The sequence below is a fragment of the Ranitomeya variabilis genome, chromosome 1 (genome assembly GCF_051348905.1).
Source record: "Ranitomeya variabilis isolate aRanVar5 chromosome 1, aRanVar5.hap1, whole genome shotgun sequence".
Taxonomy (NCBI): domain Eukaryota; kingdom Metazoa; phylum Chordata; class Amphibia; order Anura; family Dendrobatidae; genus Ranitomeya; species Ranitomeya variabilis.
In genome coordinates, this window is record NC_135232.1 from 401,152,348 (window position 1) to 401,174,349 (window position 22,002).

General features: G+C 43.5%; 1 protein-coding gene across 2 annotated transcripts in view; it reads right to left on the reverse strand.

The window, feature by feature from the left end:
- The window catches only part of AK3 (adenylate kinase 3), a 28,202-nt gene continuing 6,200 nt past the window's right edge, over positions 1-22,002 (reverse strand). Inside the window, exons 2-5 of one of the 2 annotated variants that reach the window (XM_077249151.1) lie at positions 11,487-11,606; positions 10,267-10,439; positions 7,484-7,602; positions 1-3,163 (exon numbers count right to left, since the gene is read on the reverse strand). In XM_077249151.1, coding sequence (XP_077105266.1) covers positions 3,058-3,163; positions 7,484-7,602; positions 10,267-10,439; positions 11,487-11,606 — 518 coding nt within the window. In that variant the 3' untranslated portion in view covers positions 1-3,057. The remainder of the gene's footprint in view (positions 3,164-7,483; positions 7,603-10,266; positions 10,440-11,486; positions 11,607-22,002) is intronic. The other variant, XM_077249152.1, reaches the window with a different exon arrangement.

Sequence of the window (22,002 nt, forward strand, 5' to 3'; positions counted from 1 at the left end):
TTGTTGGTACATCTCGTTTAATGATATAAAAACCCACAATGGTCACAGAAATAACTTGAATCTGACAAAAGTTATAATAAATAAAAGATCTATGTAAATGAACAAATGAAAGTCAGACATTGCTTTTCAACCATGCTTCCACAGAATATAAAAAAAAAAAAAAACTCATGAAATAGGCCTGGACAGAGATGATGGTACCCCCAACTTAATAGTTTGTTGCACAACCTTTTGAGGCAATCACTGCAAACAATTCCTGTAACTGTCAATGAGACTTCTGCACCTTATTTCCAAATATGATATAAAGTATCAATGTTAAAATGATTAGTTAGATATTGTAAGAAGCGGAACTCCAACCAGCAGCTCTTTTATCTACAAGGCAAAAGGAACAAAAGCTTCTCCGTGTATAAATGCTGAATGCAGGCCGCCGATGAGGTAGTCTGGGTATGACCTGGTCTGCTGGCTGGTGTTTTCAGAAGGTAATGGCATTAGCATGGCACACATCTACAGTACAATACAATCATCATGCACTAAAATATATAGTTCCAAGGATATGTCCCCGAATAACGTCCAGCTAAAAATCAACCTCAGCTACATGAAATGGCTACCTCTGTACAGAGTGAGGGCCACGCCATCGCTAAAAATCAATATGGTCAGAACTTTATGGCTTCACTTTCAACTGGTGAGCAAACTGTTTATGGATTCTAACCACTCTTAGGCCATGTCCCTAAAGCCATGTGCACACGTTGAGCATTTGGCGAGTTTTTTACCTCAGTATTTGGTCAGTATTTTACCTCAGTATTTATAAGTCAAAACCAGGAGTGGAACAATCAGGAGGAAAAGTATAATAGAAACACGTCACCACTTCTGTATTTATCACCCACTCCTGGTTTGGGCTTACACATACTGAGGTAAAATACTGAGGTAAAATACTCACCAAATACTCAACGTGTGCATGTGGCCTAATTTTGGCAAGTTTTTTATGATACAGATTTTCTGCACTAATAGCGACATTGCGTTTTTATCATTTTTTTCAGCTCCAGATTTTGTCTCTTTGTTATTTCATGTTTTACATAAAACTACTTTGCTTTGGAAACTTCTTGTTGCTTAGCTTTGGTAAAACGTTATTGATAAATTCATATGCAGATGACACACATTTCTTGTGCGTTTCCTCTACGGAACCACGCTGAAAAACCCATATGTATTTTTTTTTTTAATCTGTGGATTTTCCTTATCTCATTCAAGTCTATGGGGAAAATCCAGAAATAAAATGCTTATTTACCACAAGGGAAACTAACATGTCATGTATTTACAAAATGCATATCAGGTCAGTTTATGCTGTATAAAATAGTAGTGAACATATGATTTCTATAAATTGTCAAAAATGCTCCAAACACGCATCGTGGGAACTTGTTATATGAGAGAAACAAGTGAGAAATTGCTAGTGAAGCCATGTTTTCAGTACTACATGATAGAAGCCACGTCGTCAGACCTGGTAAATAATACATCCAGAACCCTATGGGTGCTTTCACATTTAGTTCTGTGTCCCCATGGGGCATACATCCGAAATCCCCCCAAAACGGGGTTTGGACGCATGCGCAGATGGGGCCATAGACTGTAATGGTGACGGCAAAGTGAACGTGAGCATATATGCATAATTTTTGGGAGTGTATGCCTACAGGAGGCAGACACCCAGATGCAGTCTATTACACCTAAGTGTCCGCTTCATGTAGGTGTACGCTCCCGAAAATGATGCATGGCAGAGAGCACGTTCACTTTGCTGTCACCATTACAGTCTATGGCCCCGTTGCCGCAAGCGCCCAGATCCATTTTCAGGGCGGATTTTAGACGTATGCCCAGACGGGCAACACAATGTGAAAGCACCCCAAGGCTATGTTACTGTGATGAGTACTTGAGTTCTCTAAATTGAGTTAATTGCATTTCTGAGTACATTTTTTTTATATAGGTTTTTATAGCATTTTTGATGCTGCGGTCTTTGCCTCTTGCTGGTGTGTCATGTTTTAAATAAAGCTAATTTGTGTTTGATACTTCCTGATATTTGACTTTGACAAAACTTTATTGATACGGTCATGTGTAGATTACATGCGTGTTTTATGTTTTTCCGCAAGGACACAAAAGACACACATGCCTTTTTTATCTGTGGATTTTCTGCATCTAATGAAAGTCTATGGGGAAAATTTGCACAGAAAACTCAATGTCAAGAAATACCGTACATGTTGCAGATTTGAAACCCGCACCGCAGGCCACATTACGCTGAGTAAAAAAAAAAAACACAGTGGGCATGAGATTTCTACAAATCCCATCCACTTAGCTGGAATTTTAAAAGGCTACGTTTTTGACATGGCAAAAATAAGCAGCATAAAAAAAAGCTCATTGTGGGAAGAAAGCCTAAATTTACATAGTACAGAAAATGATGATGCTGGAGGATTCGTACACCTCGAGAAAAGCAAAAATAAAGCATACTGTGTCATCACAAAATAACACAGGAGAGTGAATGGAACGGGGGAGGGTAACATTTTGGTAACACTGAATAAAATTAATACAAGTGTACTACAGAAAATATTTGTCTTTTTTGATAACATATGTAATAAAGATATGCTACCCAGACTCAGTCACAATCCTATACATTGTGCAAGTGGCAATTGTAAAAAAATGCATAAAGCACTGATTTCAGGAAAAATCACTTAAGGCAGCATGAAAAAGAAATTAAAACGTACAGAGAAGCAAAAGCAGCTTTGGCTAAAGTTCAATTATGTGGTGCCTTTTTTTTATCATTATTGTGGCATTGTCATTTTTACAAAAATTTCATATGTTACATCACTATAAAAAAAAATTAAAACATGATCTTATCAATCGATTAGTTAAAAAAATACAAACTATCATTTAAAAAGATGTTAAAAGGCAGTAAACTAGCAGGCACATTAAATTGCGAGCTTAAAGTTAAAAATGAAAATTATTGGATTAAAGTGATTAAAAACATTCATGTTTAGCAGATGGAAACTAAGAATCCAGGTTTCAAAGGTCTTTTCCCTTTTCCATTTACTCTTGACTCGCATCAGGAACCTTTGTTTGCAGGAATGAACGAACATGAGGCCAGATCTTGTTGGTTTCAGTTCCTGAAAAAGTTTCCAAAACACCCTTGTTTCTAGAGAGACCACAAAGAAAGATTATTAAAGGATAATTCATGCACAATGGAAAGATTGCACATCCTGGGAGATGTATAAGACGAGTGCAAAACAGTGGAGACATTGCCCTTGTCAACCATTCACACTGCATTGGTGCACTTATTTTCCAGACTGTTAGCTAAAAGATTTATACAGTTAATTACTTTGTATACCATTATATGTTCCCATACGAAAGCATGGCAGCAAGAGCCATAAAACAGTTGAAATAAGTAGTCCAATGAATATAAAGATGCTCACAGAAGCTGAAAGATTCTATTCCCTAAGGGGCATCTGTTTGTTATCAAAGATAAAAGAATTTTGGTCAGGTATAGGTTGACCATATTTTCTATTATGCCACGTTGGTACATTACTGTTCACTTTGTCTTTCTGATCTAATACTGCAGATACCAGGTGTACTGAGGTAAGAAGAGACTGCTCACACTGCTGTCCTTCCTGTCTTTCTGATCTAATACTAAAGACACCAGGGGTTCTGAGGTAAGAGGAGGTTGATCACACTGCTGTCCTTCCTGTCTTTCTGATCTAATACTAAAGACACCAGGGGTTCTGAGGTAAGAAGAGACTGCTCACACTGCTGTCCTTCCTGTCTTTCTGATCTAATACTAAAGACACCAGGGGTTCTGAGGTAAGAGGAGGTTGATCACACTGCTGTCCTTTGTCTATCTGATCTATTACTGAAGATAGAAATAGAGAGGTGAGAAGAGACTGCTCACATTGCTGTCCACTCTGACTTTCTGCACTAATACTGTTACTACCAGAGCTGCTGAAATAAGAAGAGGCCCCTCACATTGTTGTCTACCCTGCATTTCTAATGCAATACTGGAAATATTAGGGGTGCTGAAGTAAGAAGAGTTTGCTCACCCTGCTGCCCATCCTGGCTTTCTAATCTTATCACTGGAGATACCAGGAGTAGAGAGGTAAGGAGAAGCAGCTTACATTGCTGTCCACCCCGTCATTCTAATGTAATACTGTTAGCAGCAGCCGTGCTGATGTAAGATGAGGCTGCTCAATCTGATGTCCATGCTGTATTTTTGATCTAATACTATAGGTAACAGGGGTGCTGAGGTAACAAGACGCTGGCAAGTGGCCTTTCTGAAGCATAAACAAAATGGTAGATAAAGCTTAACCCCTAGTACGGCGCATGTCTTGTCTCCCCCTTTGATGTGGGCTCTGGCAGTGAGCCCACATCAAAGTCGCGACATGTCAGCCGTTTTGTACAGCGGACATGTGCGCACAATAGCGGCGGGTGAAATCGCGATTCATCCGCAGCTATTAACCTGTTAAATGCCACTGCCAAACACTGACAGCGGCATTTAAGTACCACTTCCGGCCACATGATCAGGGGTCGGCGATGCGAATGCCGGCCTGCTGTGAGCACCACCCTGTAGTCGGCGCTCATAGCAAGCCTGCATTTCAGCTACATAGCAGCGATCTGATGATCGCTGCTATGTAGCAGAGCTGATCCAGTGGTGCCAGCTTCTAGCCTCCCATGAAGTTAAAAAAAATATGTTTTTAAAAATATGAAAAAAAAAAAATATATATAAAAAAGTTTAACCCCTTCACCCTGGAGCTTTTTTCGTTTTTCGCTCCCCTCCTTCCCAGAGCCATAACTTTTTTATTTTTCCGTCAATATGGCCATGTGAGGGCTTATTTTTTGCAGGACGAGATGTACTTTTGAACGACACCATTGGTTTTACCATGCCGTGTAACAGAAAACGGGAAAAAAAGTGCAATCTCACACTTGTTTTTTGTTTGGCTTTTTTGCTAGGTTCACCAAATGCTAAAACTAATGTGCCATTATGATTCTCTAGGTCATTACGGATTCATAGACACCTAACATGTCTAGGTTCTCTTTTATCTAAGTGGTAAAAACAAATTCCAAAGATTGCTTAAAAAAAACAAACAAAAAAAACCAATTGCGCCATTTTCCGATACCCGTAGCGTCTCCAATTTTCGTGATCTGGGGTCGGGTGAGGGCTTATTTTTTTGCGTGCCAAGCTGGCGTTTTTAATGATACCATTTGGTGCAGATATGTTCTTTTGGCTAGAAGCATGCACAACTCGATTGCCTCTGCTACATAGAGGTGAAGCACAGATCACCTCTATGTAGCAGACATGCAGGGTTGCTTTGAACGCCGACCACAAGGTGGCGCTCAAAGCAATCGGCCATCAACAACCATAGAGGTCTCAAGGAGCCCTCTGGTTGTTATGGCAATGCACCGATGACCCCCGTTCATTTGACGGGGGTCAGCGGTGCGAGCACTTCCGGCCGCGCGGCTGGGAGCGCAAGTTAAATGCCGCTGTCAGCTTTTGACAGCAGCATTTAACTAGTTAATGGGCGCGGGCGGATCGCTATTCCGCTCACGCTCATTGCGCGCACATGTCAGCTGTACAAAACAGCTGACATGTCGCGGCTTTGAGGTGGGCTCACCGCCGGAGCCCACCTCAAAGCGGGGGTTCTGCCAGCTGACGTACTATTCCGTCAGCTGGCAGAAAGGGGTTAAATCACCCCCCTTTTGCCCCATCCTAAATAAAACAATTAAAAAAAAAAATCAAACCTACACATATTTAGTATCGCCGCGTTCAGAATCGCCCGATCTATCAATAAAAAAAGCATTAACCTGATCGCTAAACAGAGTAGCGAGAAAAAAATTTGAAAAGCCAGAATAACTTTTTTTGGTCGCTGCGACATTGCATTAAAATGCAATAACGGGCGATCAAAAGAATGTATCTGCACAATCATTAAAAACGCCAGCTCGGCACGCAAAAAATAAGCCCTCACCCGACCCCAGATCATGAAAAATGGAGACGCTACGGGTATCGGAAAATGGCACTTTTTTTTTTTCTTAGCAAAGTTTTGAATTTTTTTTCACCAATGAGATAAAAAATAACCTAGACATGTTTGGTGTCTATGAACTCGTACTGACCTGGAGAATCATAATGGCAGGTCAGTTTTAGCATTTAGTAAACCTAGCAAAAAAGCCAATCAAAAAACGAGTGTGGGATTGCACTTTATTTTGCAATTTCACCACACTTGGAATTCTTTTCCCGTTTTCTAGTACAACACATGGTAAAACCAATGGTGTCGTTCAAAAGTACAACTCGTCCCGCAAAAAATAAGCCCTCACATGGCCATATTGATGGAAAAATAAAAAAAAAGTTATGGCTCTGGGAAGAAGGGGAGCGAAAAACGAAAACGCAAAAACGAAAAAGGGCAGGAAGGGGTTAATACGCCATTTTGTTTATGCTTGAAAAAGGCCGCTTGCTGTCCAAAACGTTGCTTTTGTGACCCATTTTGGATGAATAAAGGAATAGAATCATCTCTCCAGTGTCTTGGAAACAATTTGTCTCTGACTTTGCTGGTAAATCGGTGGGAAGTTGCCCCAAGGAAGCACAGAACTTGTGGAGAGGTGCAAAGGGAACTTCCATTACAGACACTGTAATAAGAGGCTGCTCACACTGCTGTCAACCCTGTCTTTCTGAAATACTGAGTCGCTGCTGTGATCTAGATATAATCTACACCACATACTGTCAAAATACACAGCAGATCTTTCTACTACTCATGCTCACAAGCACTTGTCCTATCAACATTCTAGGGCAGGATTCTATCAGTATAACAAGACAGCGCCATTTTCATTCTATATTGATTTCCTAATTCAAGATATTTAGCAATTTAATTCTGAGAGTTTTTCTTTATTTTGTTCTATTACTAGACAACCCACTTAAGGTAGATTTCCATAGCTATAATTTTGATGACAATCAATATCTGATCACCTACGCTGATCAGCTGAATACAAGTGCTTCAGTAAAAGATGGGCCTCTATTAAAGTCACGTTCAGGTTACATGTCCATTACATAAATCTAACTTGTCAATGGAGTTCTACTGCTCAGATGTATGCCAATGAAGGCCATTTGTTATTCATTTGCCTGGTATACAAAAGAAGGAATACAAGTGTGCATACATTCAAGGTATAGATTTAGTTGAACAGTTCATGTCTGAGAGCCCAACAAGTCACAACATTATAAAATATCTGAGTTACTGTAAAATCACTCTTGTCCATTCTAAGAATTAAATAACCCAAGGTCATAATCTGGTTTGGGTAAAGAAATATATATTTTTAACAGATCAATAAATCTGTACCCAGGGAATAAGTCAAAGCTACATTTCTGGATTCTGCAGTTGTCTCTGCTGGTATTTACAACCTCATGCATCGTACATCTACAGACAATTCTTTCGCAGAAGAAAAGATAAACTATTTGTTTTAAATCAAAAGCAATAATTACTTGTAATATTCCAGTACGGGCCTTGTGAGTTCTTCATAAGCGGTTAGTCTCTTGGTGACAGTCTCTGGCTTGTCGTCTTCACGTTGAATCAGAGGTTCTCCTGTTACGTCATCAATTCCCTATTACCAATATAAATACATAGCAACCATCAATCCCCTTGTAAATAAACATGTCCAGTTCTATGTTAATAAAGATTCAAAAGGTAGTCTCATCGAAAACATTTACCTATTATCTACTGTAGTGGTAATGATTTTCACTTTCAAATTTTTCATTGCATTTTATCAATATAACCAAGTGTAAAATATAAAATACAACAAATACTTTACACAAATCATATCATAGCAAACACAAAAGAAAGCTAGAAATTCCAGAAACGGGATGTATGGGTTTTTCCCCCATGTATTTGCCATCGTTTACTTTGCCGCTAAAAAGACAAAAGTAAGGATACTGTATTGAGACCGACTGAGGTTGGATGGCTTGTGAAGCAATAAAGCTTCCCAGAGGTCCCTGCAAGGGGAGTATGGAAGACAGGATGGGTCATGGGTAGTGTTGAGCGATACCGTCCGATACTTGAAAGTATCGGTATCGGAAAGTATCGGCCGATACCGGCAAAGTATCGGATCCAATCCGATACCGATACCCGATACCAATACAAGTCAATGGGACTCAAGTATCGGACGGTATCCCTGATGGTTCCCAGGGTCTGAAGGAGAGGAAACTCTCCTTCAGGCCCTGGGATCCATATAAATGTGTAAAAGAAAGAATTAAAATAAAAAATATCGCTATACTCACCCTCCGACGCAGCCTGGACCTCAGCGAGGGAACCGGCAGCGTTGTTTGTTTAAAATTCGCGCTTTTACTTGGTTACGTGAAGTCCCGGCTTGTGATTGGTCAGGGCGGCCATGTTGCCGGGACGCGGACCAATCACAGCAAGCCGTGACGAAATTACGTCACGGCTTGCTGTGATTGGTCCGCGTCCCGGCAACATGGCCGCCATTAACCAATCACAGGCCGGGACGTCACGGGAGGCTGGACACGCGCCCATTTTAAAATGGGCGCGTGTCCAGCCGCCCGTGACGTCCCGGCTTGTGATTGGTTGCGCCGCGGTCAACCAATCACAAGCCGGGAGGCTGGACACGCGCGCATTTTAAAATTTTAAAATGGGCGCGTGTCCAGCCTCCCGTGACGTCCCGGCTTGTGATTGGTTGACCGCGGCGCAACCAATCACAAGCCGGGAGGCTGGACACGCGCGCATTTTAAAATTTTAAAATGGGCGCGTGTCCAGCCTCCCGGCTTGTGATTGGTTGACCGCGGTGCAACCAATCACAAGCCGGGACGTCACGGGAGGCTGGACACGCGCCCATTTTAAAATGCGCGCGTGTCCAGCCTCCCGTGACGTCACGGCTTGTGATTGGTTAATGGCGGCCATGTTGCCGGGACGCGGACCAATCACAAAGCCAGGACGTAATTTTAAAATCCTTAAGGACCTGAAATTACGTCACGGCTTGCTGTGATTGGTTGCGTCTCCCATGTGACTGCGACGCAACCAATCACAACGCCGGAACGTAATTTTAAAATCCTGAAGGACCTGAAATTACGTCACGGCTTGCTGTGATTGGTTGCGTCCCGGTCACATGGGCGGCACGCAACCAATCACAAGCCGGGACTCACGTAAAGGAAAGAAAAGCGCGAATTTTAAACAAAGAACGCTGCCGCTTCCCTCGGTAAGGTGCAGGCTGCGTCGGAGAGGTGAGTATAGCAATATTTTTTATTTTAATTCTCTCTTTTACACATTTTTACATTAATGTTGTTTCGATACCGATACCCGATATCACAAAAATATCGGATCTCGGTATCGGAATTCCGATACAGCAAGTATCGGCCGATACCCGATACTTGCAGTATCGGAATGCTCAACACTAGTCATGGGCCATATTGTATACTCGAGACCAGAAAGAGAGATACCCGTGGGCAGATCCTCCACATGTGAAGAATATCACCATTGGTCATGCACAACCAAAAACAATTGGCAAGATAACCAGGCACCATGTGTTTTATAAGTGGGGACTAGTGATGAGCGAGTGTACTCGTTGCTCGGGTTTTCCTGAGCATGATCGGGTGGTCTCCGAGTATTTTTTAGTGCTCGGAGATTTAGTTTTCATCACCACAGCTGAATGATTTACAGCTACTAGCTAGCCTGAGTACATGTGGGGGTTGCCTGGTTGCTAGGGAATTCCCACATGTAATCAAGCTGTCTATCAGCTGTAAATCATTCAGCTGAGGCGATGAAAACGTAATCTCAGATCAGTCATAAATACTCGGAGGTCACCCGAGCGTGCTCGGGAAAACCCGAGCAACGAGTATATTCACTCATCACTAGTGGGGACCCCTTGTATCAGTACGTGAGGACTTTTTATTGGTATTTACATATTTAACTGCCATTAATTCCACAGCACGTTACAGACATCATCGACACTGGCGGTGCCCTCGGCCCTGTGACTGAATACCGAATGCTGGCGGGGAGAACAAAGATCATTTTCTCCCCACTGCATTCGGCTGAGTGCAGGCACCGGAGAGCATCATAACATAACGCTGTTAACCTGCAGATTAACCACATATCTGCAGGTTAACAGCGTTATTCCTGGTGACAGGTTCCCTTTTGAACATCGGGCACTGCCAGATCTAGGAGTGTAATAACAGTCAAAAAAAGATATAAAAACGGAGTGATAGTAAAGGTGCACCTTAATGATGGGCTACACTACAGTTATTTTAAAAGCCCTTACTGAAACTTTTGGAGGGTTGAATTCTGTGTTATATACTCTTCCACTACCAGCGTGGATCCACCGTGCAGTAAGACGATCCTTAATGGTCTGAAATGGAACGTTCAAGTCAATGACCGTGTCTATTTGATGGGCCTTATCAAGAGCTTGTGCTTGAGGAACAGTCCTTGGAAAACCTAAATGAAATGTTGAAACACAAAATTACTACATTACTAGCACAGAAAATTTTTTAATGTTTCTAACAGCTGAATAGGTCAAAAGACATCCGGAAACAGCTCCACACCAGATTGTGTGGTGTACTAGTACGTCATATGTCGGGTCCCTGTGTTTGATGTAGACTTGGGAGCTAAGTCTACTGTATCCTGGCAGATGGCGGTGTTAGTCAGCCGTCATCTCCCGTAACAGCTGCAGGTGCCACTTAGTTCCATCCACTGCTGTTAATTGTTTAATGCTGACCGTTATATATACAGCATGCGGCCCAGGGGCGCACAGTTCTATGCACTTATCGGCTCCCAAGAAATGCGATCATGGGATGCTGTTGAGTTGCCCTTACAGTCAGGAGTTGCTGAAGACTCGTGTGCCAGCCATGGCAACTCAGCTATAAAGTCCAGCACGTGGCTTGTGTTCATAGGAGTCCACGTTTGTTTGTTTTTTAACTACTGGTATGTACTGGAATACTTTGTAGAGTACAAGCAATCAGACAATTGCAGGTTCAAGTCTCCTGAAAGGACTCAGAAATATTGTATTATAAATACATTGGCCAGGTCATTTTTACTGCACAATGAACACCATAAATAAAAAACCTCCCCAAAAAAAATTGTGGAATTGCAATTTTATTTATTTTTTCACAATTTCGTCAGACTTGGCATTTGTTCCCCATTTTCCAGTATGTCGCATAGTAAAATGGATGGCGTCATTCAAAAGTACAAGTCGTTTCTCAAAAAAAAAACAAGCCCTCAAACAGCCATGTTGATAGAAAAATGAAAAAAGTTATAGCTCTTGGAAGAAGAGGAGGCAAAAAAAAAATGGAAAATCGCCATGTCGGTATGGGGTTAATTGATCGCTTCAGGATTGATCAACTACTTGTTTCCATGCATTGCATTAATAGTGGAGACCATTTTCCCATCCAGCGATTTACTCTCCCAGGTGAATGGACAGTCATTTGTATTTATCACCACTTATCTCACCATGTATAAGCCACACACAGGAAGAATGGAGCTTACCATCTAGCAGCCAGTTATGGTCACCAAAGTTAGTTAGCTCTTGTACGATTAGTCGGGTGATCACATCATCTGGCACCAGCTGACCTTGTTCTATGTAGGATTTTGCCAGGATACCAATTTCTGTAGAGAAAATTATTATTATTCCTGTACCAGATTTTACCCAGGATTTCAACATCTGTCACTCATATAAAATACGCTGAAGATTTATTTAGCTAGACTACAATTTAAGTATTTCTAAACGGATCTGTTCAGAAGATCAATAAAGAAGGAATTCTTCAAAAGTCTGGTTGAGTGAAGTATCTGATTTTATGGGGCTATACACATTAAAGGGGTTGTCCAGTCTATTTTGATAAGTCTGCAGTCACTCTGTGTGACTGCAGACTTACAGTAGGAATCACCCCAGAGCACGCACTGTGCACTGCAGGGATTCGCCGGTTTCTGAGCTGGGAAAAGGGGTGACATATGCATTATGCATACTCCTGGGCAGAAGCTGTCTAGTCAGCGCAGCCTCGCTCTGTACACTTGGACGAGGCCGTCCAATGTAAGTGCTGGGGGGATTCAGAAGTCTGCAGTCACTCAGAGAGAAACATGTGCTGCATACAAAGCGCTGCCACTTCCTGATCGTCGGCACATACCCTTACTGTTCAGTTAGCCCAGTAATCTGTAGAATTACAACTCCCAGCATGCTCGAACGGCTGATGTCTATTACATGCTATGTTCAGGATGTGAATAGGCATGTCAGCATGGGGATTAGCCCCACTGCTGCTCATTTATTTCTGCCTCGTGGTGTATAAAAGACACTGAGTACATGTGTGCACAATTATTAGGCAATTTTGTATTTTTGAAATCCGTCTTGTGGTTGTTGTGTAATCTATATTTTCAATTTTGAGTTACTGATATGTTCGTGCCTCGGGGCGGCCTGTGGGGGTCTTCATGTGGTGCTCTGATTAGGTATTCATAATGCAGACTGTGGACAGGTCACTGATCCCTCACTGACCTGCCCCCTAGTTTACATAATGAATACCTGTACATAGTGAATAAAAAAAAAATCCTACTGTGTAGTTACTACATGTGGTTGAGCTTTTCCGAGTATAACAAAAAAAATTACAATGGCGCCCGCCGTGCCTGCGCAGTAGCACCTATATTTTATTACTAAACTAGCTGTACTATCCGGCTTCGCCTGGGTTTTAATAACTGCTGTTAGCAAAATAGAATGTGTTACCAAAAATTTATTCTGCACACAAAAACCACAAAACAAATAGATAGAAATGTAATTATTAAAAGGCAAAAACTAAGCTAATAGAAGCATTTCACAACATCTTTCAACACCAGAGATATTCCACACAGATTTAACTAAATTGGCCAAGTAATGTGAAGTAATCTTCTACTACTTATTCAAGAGCCTTTTGATAAACGACATTCTTATTTTTCCTTCAGGTGCAAAGACAAACAGATTTTTGGCTGTTCCAACTCTTGAACAGGCCACATAAAGCTGACCATGAGAAAGAGTTGTGTGTGGCGACATGCATGTAGCGACTTTTGTGAGATGAGTTTTGTGTGGCGACATGCGTGTAGCAACTTTTTGTGTGTCGAGTTGCATGTGACAGGTTAGTGTAGCAAGTTGTGTGCAGCAAGATTTGTGCATGGCGAGTTTTGCACGTGGCGAGTTTTATGTGTGGTGTGTTTTGAGTATATGCAAGTTTTGTGTGAGGCAACTTTTGCATGTGTTGCAACTTTTGTGCATGTGGCAATTTTTCCACGTGTGCAAGTTTTGCTTGTGGCGAGTTTTCCACATGTGGCAAGTTTTGCATGAGGCGAGTTTTGAGTGGCGAGGTTGGTGTATGTGTGGTGAAATGTGTGCTGAGGGTGGCATATGTGTTCAAGCACGTGGTAGTGTGTGGCGCATTTTGTGTGTGTGTTCACATCCCCATGTGTGGTGAGTATCTCATGTCGGGGCCCCACCTTAGCAACTGTACGGTATATACTCTTTGGCGCCATCGCTCTCACTCTAAGTTCCCATTGTTCACATCTGGCAGCTGTCAATTTGCCTACAACACTTTTCCTTTCACTTTCTCCCAATTATGTAGATAGGGGCAAAATTGTTTGGTGAATTGGAATGCGCGGGGTTAAAATTTCGCCTCACAACATAGCCTATGACGCTCTCGGGGTCCAGACGTGCGACTGTGCAAAATTTTGTGGCTGTAGCTGCGACAGTGCAGATGCCAATCCCGGACACACACACACACACACACACACACACACACACACACACACACACACACACACACACACACACACACACACACACCCATTCAGCTTTATATATTAGATTGCTGTTTGGATTGTGTATTGGTTTTTTTAATAGGATCTATGGGTTTCGGGCATCTGCTGGAATTCTAAGAATGTTAATGGATTTTATCACCTCTAAGTCAGGAGTGTCATTAAAAACGCTAATTGTTATTTGTACAGGTGATGTACACATAAAAAACCTTTATAGCCTTAAAAATAGTATTCTTACCCCATGAACTTTGGACATTTTTTCACATTACACCCGCAAACATATCTTTTTATTGGGATTTTCTGTGACATACCAGCACAATGTAGCAAGTAATTGTGAAGTGTAAGGCTGTGTGCACACGTTGCTGATTTTTCGCGTTTTTTTCCCGATAAAAACACTATAAAACCGCAAAAAAACAGCATACAATATGCATCCCATCATTTAGAATGAATTCCGCATGTTTTTTGCACATGATTAGTGTTGAGCGATACCTTCCGATACTTGAAAGTATCGGTATCGGATAGTATCGGCCGATACCCGAAAAATATCGGATATCGCCGATACCGATACCCGATACCAATACAAGTCAATGGGACTCAAGTATCGGAAGGTATCCTGGATGGTTCCCAGGGTCTGAAAGAGAGGAAACTCTCCTTCAGGCCCTGGGATCCATATTAATGTAAAAAATAAAGAATTAAAATAATAAATATGGATATACTCACCTCTCCGGCGGCCCCTGGACCTTACCGCTGTTAACCGGCAGCCTCCGTTCCTAAGAATGAGGCGTTTAGGACCTTCGATGATGTCGCGGCTGACGTCGCGGCTTCTGATTGGTCGCGTGACCGCTCACGCGACCAATCAGAAGCCGCGACGTCATCGAAGGCCCTTCACGCGCTCATTCTTAGGAACGGAGGCTGACTGTTACATCGGTAAGGTCCAGGGGCCGCCGGAGAGGTGAGTATATCCATATTTTTTATTTTATTTCTTTATTTTTTACATGAAGATGGATCCAATTCCGATTTCCGATATCACAAAAGTATCGGAACTCGGTATCGGAATTCCGATACCGCAAGTATCGGCCGATACCCGATACTTGCGGTATCGGAATGCTCAACACTACACATGAGGAAAAAACGCATCACGGTAAAAAAAGCAGCATGTTCATTAATTTTGCGGGTTTTTTGCGGATTTCCCACTATAAAATGCATTGGGAAATGTCCGGAAAAAAAACGCATCAAAAACGCACCAAAAACGCGGCAAAAAAGCACCAAAAAACGCATGCAGATTTCTTGCAGAAAATTTCAGGTTTTTCTCAGGAATTTTCTGCAAGAATTCCTGATCGTGTGCACATAGCCTAAAGGAAATGATACATGGTTTTCTAGTTTAAAAATATAAATCTGAAAATTGTGATGTGAATTTGTATTTAGCCCACCGGTAATCTTATACCCCTAAATGAAATCCTGATTCACCAGTTGCCCCCAGAAGTCACATAATGAGTAAATTAAGTCCACCTGTCTGTAATTTATTCTCCATATAACTACAGCTGTTCTGTGAAGGCCTCAGAGGTTGGTTTGAGAATATTAAGGATCAAACAGGATCATGAAAATCAAAGAACACACCAGACTGGTCAGGGATGAAGTTGTGGAGAAGAGTACAACAGGGTTGGGTTATAAAAAAAAAAATAGCCAAAGCACTGAACATCGCTGAACCAAGATATTGGAAAAATACATGCACTGTGTGCTTAAGGGAATGGTATAATGAAATCTGTTCAATAGAGAGTCTTGAAATGCTAAACGGGGTGTCAATCACACTATACTGATGACTCATTTATACGATAGGTCATCAGTATGAGACCGGTGGGAGCTAGACGCCTGACACCCCCACTGATCAGCTGTCATTTGCTACGGTGACTGCTGGATGTTAACACGTTTAATGGAGTTGCAAAGCGCACGTCCATTCAAAGTATAGCAGCTACTGCGGGATACTGCAGAACCGCTTCTATTCAAAATAGTAGGAGCTATTTTGCAGTAACTGGCAATGGCTGCTACACACTGAATGGAGCTGTATTTTGTAACTAGTTCAAAGGATCAGATTTCTTAAGAACGCAATTTTGTATGCCAGTCTTGTTGAACTGTGTGCTTTGGCAAATTCCACCTAATTCATTAAAGGGCCACTGTCACCCCCTCCAGCCGTTATAAACTAAAAGAGCCACCTTGTGCAGCAGTAATGCTGCAGTCTAACAAGGTGACTCTTTTAGTTTTTGTTGCTGATATTCCCACAATAAAGGTATTTATAATTTTGCTCAAATACCTGTCTTTGTACCTGGAGGCAGGTCTGAAGCCTCCTCTTTGAAGCGCCCAACTGCGGCCACCCTGTTACTGAATCCCCGCCCCGCACTGTGTTATGCATTATGCAGAGTGCGGGGTGGGGATTCAGTAACAGGGTGGCCGCACTGCCCGCACAGGCGCAGACCGGAACCCGGCATCAGAGCTAGGACGGCCAATGCTCTATGCGCCTGCTCCAGGCAGAAGAGCAGAGCGCAGGCGCCGGATTTCGGACGAAAACAGCGCTGAGGGGGCGGCGACAATCGCCCCAGAAGAGATGACTGACGGCAGTTGGGCGCTTCAAAGAGGAGGCTTCAGACCTGCCTCCAGGTACAAAGATAGGTATTTGAGCAAAATTATAAATACCTTTATTGTGGGAATATCAGCAACAAAAACTAAAAGAGTCACCTTGTTAGACTGCAGCATTACTGCTGCACAAGGTGGCTTTTTTAGTTTATAAAGGCTGGAGGGGGTGACAGTGGCCCTTTAATGACTTTTGTGCATCTTTCAACTCCAGAGTGGAATAAAAATGCCAAAAGTCACAAACTTTTTGTAAATATTTTGTGACATTTCAGGGTGTTTTATGACAGAATTATGGCAAAAACACTTTGATGAATTGGACCCATAGGGTTTATACCCAGTGGTCTATGGCACAAATAACTGATCGGTAAGGATGCTGAATGTGGGGCCCACACCGATATAATAGACATTCACAGACTCTCTTCTACCCCTGTCCTCCATATCTTCACTCTACGACAGACAGCGCCACAGCTTTCTATAACTCCACCCTCACATCAGCCATAGACTCAGTCGCCCCTCTCATGCATGGCAAAGTGCGACAAATGAATAGGCAACCCTGGCATAACAATCTCACCAAAAAACTCCGACAAGCATCCAGGGTCGCGGAGTGGCGTTGGAAAAAAACACTCCTGCCAGGCGACTTCACTGCTTTCAAACAAGCTACACTTGCCTTCAAACTAGCCCTCACTTCTGCTAAACAGACCTATTTCACTAACCTTGTATCTTCACTATCCTACAACCCAAAACAACTGTTCAGCACATTTAACTCTCTCCTCCACCCACCACTACCACCTCCAACTGCCCTCATCTCTTCTGAGGACTTTGCCACCTACTTCAAAAACAAGATCGATCAAACAAGGCAAACCCTTTACTGTTCCACCACCGCAACCACTCCATATACCAGACCTCTGCCCTTCCCTAATAATTTCCCTCTCCAACATCACTGAAGGAGAACTTACTCTCCTTCTTTCTAAATCACTCCTCACCACCTGTGCACTTGACCTCATCCCTTCCCACCTGCTCCCCAACCTAACTAACATGCTTATTCCAGCCCTAACCCATCTCTTCAACCTATCGCTATCTTCTGGTACTTTCCCCTCTGCCTTCAGACATGCCACCATCACACCCATCCTCAAGAAAGCTAACCTTGACCCAACTGCTATGCCCAGCTATTGCCCCATATCACTGCTCCCGTTTGCTTCCAAACTCCTTGAGCAGCATGTCCATGCTCAACTTTCCTCCCATCTCTCATCTAACTCTCTTCTTTACAATCTCCAATCTGGCTTCCGCCCCCACCACTCCACCGAAACTGCTCTGACAAAAATTACGAAACTGATGATGCTTTGTTTCAGGGCGGTAAACAAAATAAGGGGAGGGAGTGTCAGGATGTCCCAGCTCCCCTCCCCCGATGATGCTTCATTTCAGGGTGGAAAGGGGAGTTACAGAAGTTTAAGCCAGCAGATGACGATTTCTTTGAGTATCTCACCATCATGCACGATGGAAGCGCTCAGCGGAGAGTACAAGATGAATGTGGCAGGAACCTTATTCCGATTTTTGAGAGGTGGAATGAACATAAGAATAGTTCTTATGGTTATTATTGCGCGGTTCACTGTTGAGTATTCGCGATAAGGTGGCTTTATTCTTCGGGTTGCTGCGATTGCAACGATACCAAATTTATATTGGGTTTTTTTATGCTTTGCTGCTATCACACAGTAAAAATGTTTTTTCTCTGACGCCCATGACGGCACCACGGAGAGAGGGGATCCGCCCAAGGACAGGAAACCTACAGATAAAAAGGCGGTACCACTCTCCCGCATCAGTTGGTTTCCTGTCCTTGATGGGAGACCTACAGCTTACCAACAGGAAGACGTCGTTTGATTCCGGGGCCAATCAGTCCGACTCAGGCAGCTGGGGTCCCTCTGCCTCGGCTGGTGTGGTGACCCGAAGCGCCACCGCTGGGGCTAGTGGGCCTCTAGGGTGTGCGAGGGAGGTGGCATGGAGTTCGCGGCCACCTCCTCGGGTAAGATGCTGCAGCAGCCATAAACATCCAGGGGGGTCCCTCTGTGGTTGCGGGCAGAGTGGCACTCTCCCTCCTAAAGTGTCAGCCTGCAAGCTGCAAAAGCAGGGGCCTCCGGTGTGCAGCGTGAAAAAAAAAAAAAAGCTGCATGCTGCCTCTCCCAGAATCTTCTCCAGAGCTGAGCCCGGGGCTGAAACCCTCCTAAGGGGGGTCCCTCAGCCACAGAGACCAGTGAGCGGACGAGGCTCCTGGGTGGAGCCGCTTCCTCCCGCAGCGGAGGCAGTCTGCTCCAGCGTCGGCTGGCAAGCCACTGCTACTTCTGTTGCCAGGCCAGACTGATCCAGGTGGCGTGGTATCCTGAGGCGCCACTGCTGGGGCAGCAGGCCTTCAGGATGTGTGGGGAGAGGCGGCAAAGAGGACGCATGGTGGAGAAGGCTGTCGCACTTCAGCTGACGTCAGAGCAGGGAACCGGGGCATAAGGTCGCCTTGCGTTCCACGGTAGAAAGTGCAGAACGAGACAGGCAACAGGCTGGTTTCCTGGATCTCATGGGGCAGGAGAGAAAATCATTGACAGCAATGCAGCATTCCTGATGGGACGCCGCTTCCCTTCATGATGGGCTCTCGGCGTTACCAGCTCCCCGTTTTTTTAGCAGGTATGGAGCCAGCACAGGTAAGTGCATGGTGGAATGTTCTGTTGATAGTCTCATGCCTTTGTGCCAAAGCTGTGCAAGAGCTCATGTGCAAGATATGTTTACACATATACACAGCTAGGCCTTGGACCTCTAGGCTATAATAAGGCCACATGTCCAGGCTACATCTCATGATTTGACTTAAGTTAGATTGCGCAGAGCCTTATGATTGGACTTCAGAGTGACTTTTTGAAAGCATGTTCGATTTTTTTTGGTTCGATAAACAGGTGTCTCACTTTTCTTTGCAACTTAACTACTCTATGCCTTGGGACACATGGTGTTAATGGAGCACTTTGTCTCCATGAAGACTGCCCTTCAGCTGCGGCTCATTAGTTAGCTCCTTCGGGTGGGGTCAGTCTGACAAATGAGATGTACTATTCAGAGTGGAGGCTTATCCGTATCTCTGAGAAATTGCTCTTTTGCTTGTAACTGTGGGCCTGTTTGGCATCTTCAAGCATGACTGTAGCTCTATGCATTATATTACGTGCCTCTGTGTATCATATTGCATCATAGTGCTTCTATGCATTATATCGAGTGCCTCTGTGCATCATACTGCCTCTATACATTATATTGCGTGTCTGTGTATCATATTGCATCCTAGTGCCTCTATACATTATATTGAGTGCAGCTGTACATCATATTGCATCATAATACTTCTATGCATTATATTGAGTGCAACGTGTTGCATCATGGTGCCTCTATGCATCGTATTGAGTGCCTCTGTGTGTCATATTGCATCATAGTGCCTCTATGCATCATACTGAGTGCCTCTGTGTGTCATATTGCATCATAATGCCTCTATGCATCATACTGAGTGCCTCTGTGTCATATTGCATCATAGTGCCTCTATGCATCATACTGAGTGCCCGTGTGTCATATTGCATCATAGTGCCTCTATGCATCATACTGAGTGCCCCTGTGTGTCATATTGCATCATAGTGCCTCCATGCATCATACTGAGTGTCTCTATGTATCATATTGCATCATAATACTTTTATGCATTATACTGAGTGCAACGTGTTGAATCGTAGTGCATCTATGCATCATACTGAGTGCCTCGGTGCTTCATGTTGCATCATTGTGCCTCTATTCATCATACAAAGTGCCTCTGTGCGTCTTGTTGCATCATGGTGCATCTATGCATCATACTAAGTGCCTCGGTGCTTCATATTGCATCATTGAGCCTTTATGCATCATATTGAGTGCCTCTGTGCATCATGTTGCATCATAGTGCCTCTATGCATCATATTGAGTGCCTCTGTGTGTCATATTGCATCATGGTGCCTCTGTGCATCATGTTGTATTATAGTGTTTCATCATGGTGCCTCTGCATCATATGGCGTCGTGGTGCCTCTGTGCGTTGTGTTGCGTCATGGTGCTTCGCGGTGCCTCTGTGCATCATGTTGTATTAGTGTTTCATCATGGTGCCTCTGCATCATATGGCGTCGTGGTGCCTCTGTGCGTTGTGTTGCGTCATGGTGCTTCGCAGTGCCTCTGTGCATCATGTTGCTTCGTGTTGCCTTTATGCATTGTGTTGCATCGTGTTGCGTCATGGTGCTTCATTGGGCTTTTTTGCTTCATATTTCATCAGGGCTTCATAGTGCCTCTATACATCAAAATGTGTGCTTACGGGCATCTTATTGCATCATATTGCTTCAGTGCCCCTGTGCCTCAGGGGGTATCATTAGTGTCATAGTGCCTCTGTGCTTCATAGTACTTCGGGCTTGGTGCCTTTTTTGCCCCTGGGTTAGACCTTCTGACTTATGCCGTGTTGCGTGGCTGCACATCGTATCGCTGGCCTACCACTTCACATTTTGTCTTGGGCCCCAACTCTGGCTTATAGAGTCCTAGTGGTTTTTGTACCCAGTTCCAACTTCTGTTGCTTCATTCTTTACAACAGGGCTTACCCAATCAAACAGCTATGCTTGAATTGGCTTAGTAAATTTGCAGTTCTTCCGTTTGGAACAGTTTTCTCAACCTATAAAAGGACATACTACTGTCCGGGGAGCAGAAAATACCAAGAGGTGGAAGGAAAGAATCCTTCTCAATTCCACATACGACAGTCGGGCTAGTTTCCTTGATTAACATCCAGTAGACAGATTTTCGTCCCATAAGTCTATTGTATTATGGTTACCAGGGACGGCATGTCTGCCTTTAGTACCTTGTGGCGAATCAGCACCTCTCTGGTGGGAAGAAACCTGCTTTTCTCTAGCCATAGAGTATGGCTACTCCCTCCATGGCTGTCTGGGTGTATAAATAATACTGACAAGCTTGCCGTTTAGGATATGTATATGTGTGTAATATCAGTATAATAGGAGTGATGATCCACGTTTCCCTTTCAGCGCTTCTAATGAGAAGGCCAACTCTGGTACTCCAATGTCAGGAAATATTACTTGCCGGATTGTGTATTCCTTAGTTTCAATAATATCCAACCCTTGCTTGGGGTTTTGACATCTAAGGATTTGGAATAGACGTGATCTCCTGGATGAGTAATGGTGAACATCCTAATGCTCTGCCATTATCCATGTACTAACTGTTATTGGTTTGATCTTCCCACAGTCCAGGACCGGAGGCTAGTGCGCACGCGCAGGGTGAGTGCGCGCCCCTATGACGCAAACACGCCGCTGTGCATGACTGGGTAATCCAGTCTGAACAGGCACATGTCGCTTCTCCAAGTCCCCTCCTCGTGGAAATATGGTGCAGGTGGTCGGTGGCTGGTACTCTGAGCCCTAATATGTGGCAATGGTCAAGAGTCTGGTCACCCAGACTTCACTGGTGCAACTCCTCAGAATATTAACCATAATATTGATTGTGAATGTTTCCAGAAGTGTAGAAAACCATATAGGAACCACTAAACTGCATGGGGGGAAACCTGGAGGAACTTCTTTTCAGGTTCCAAGTTAGAAGA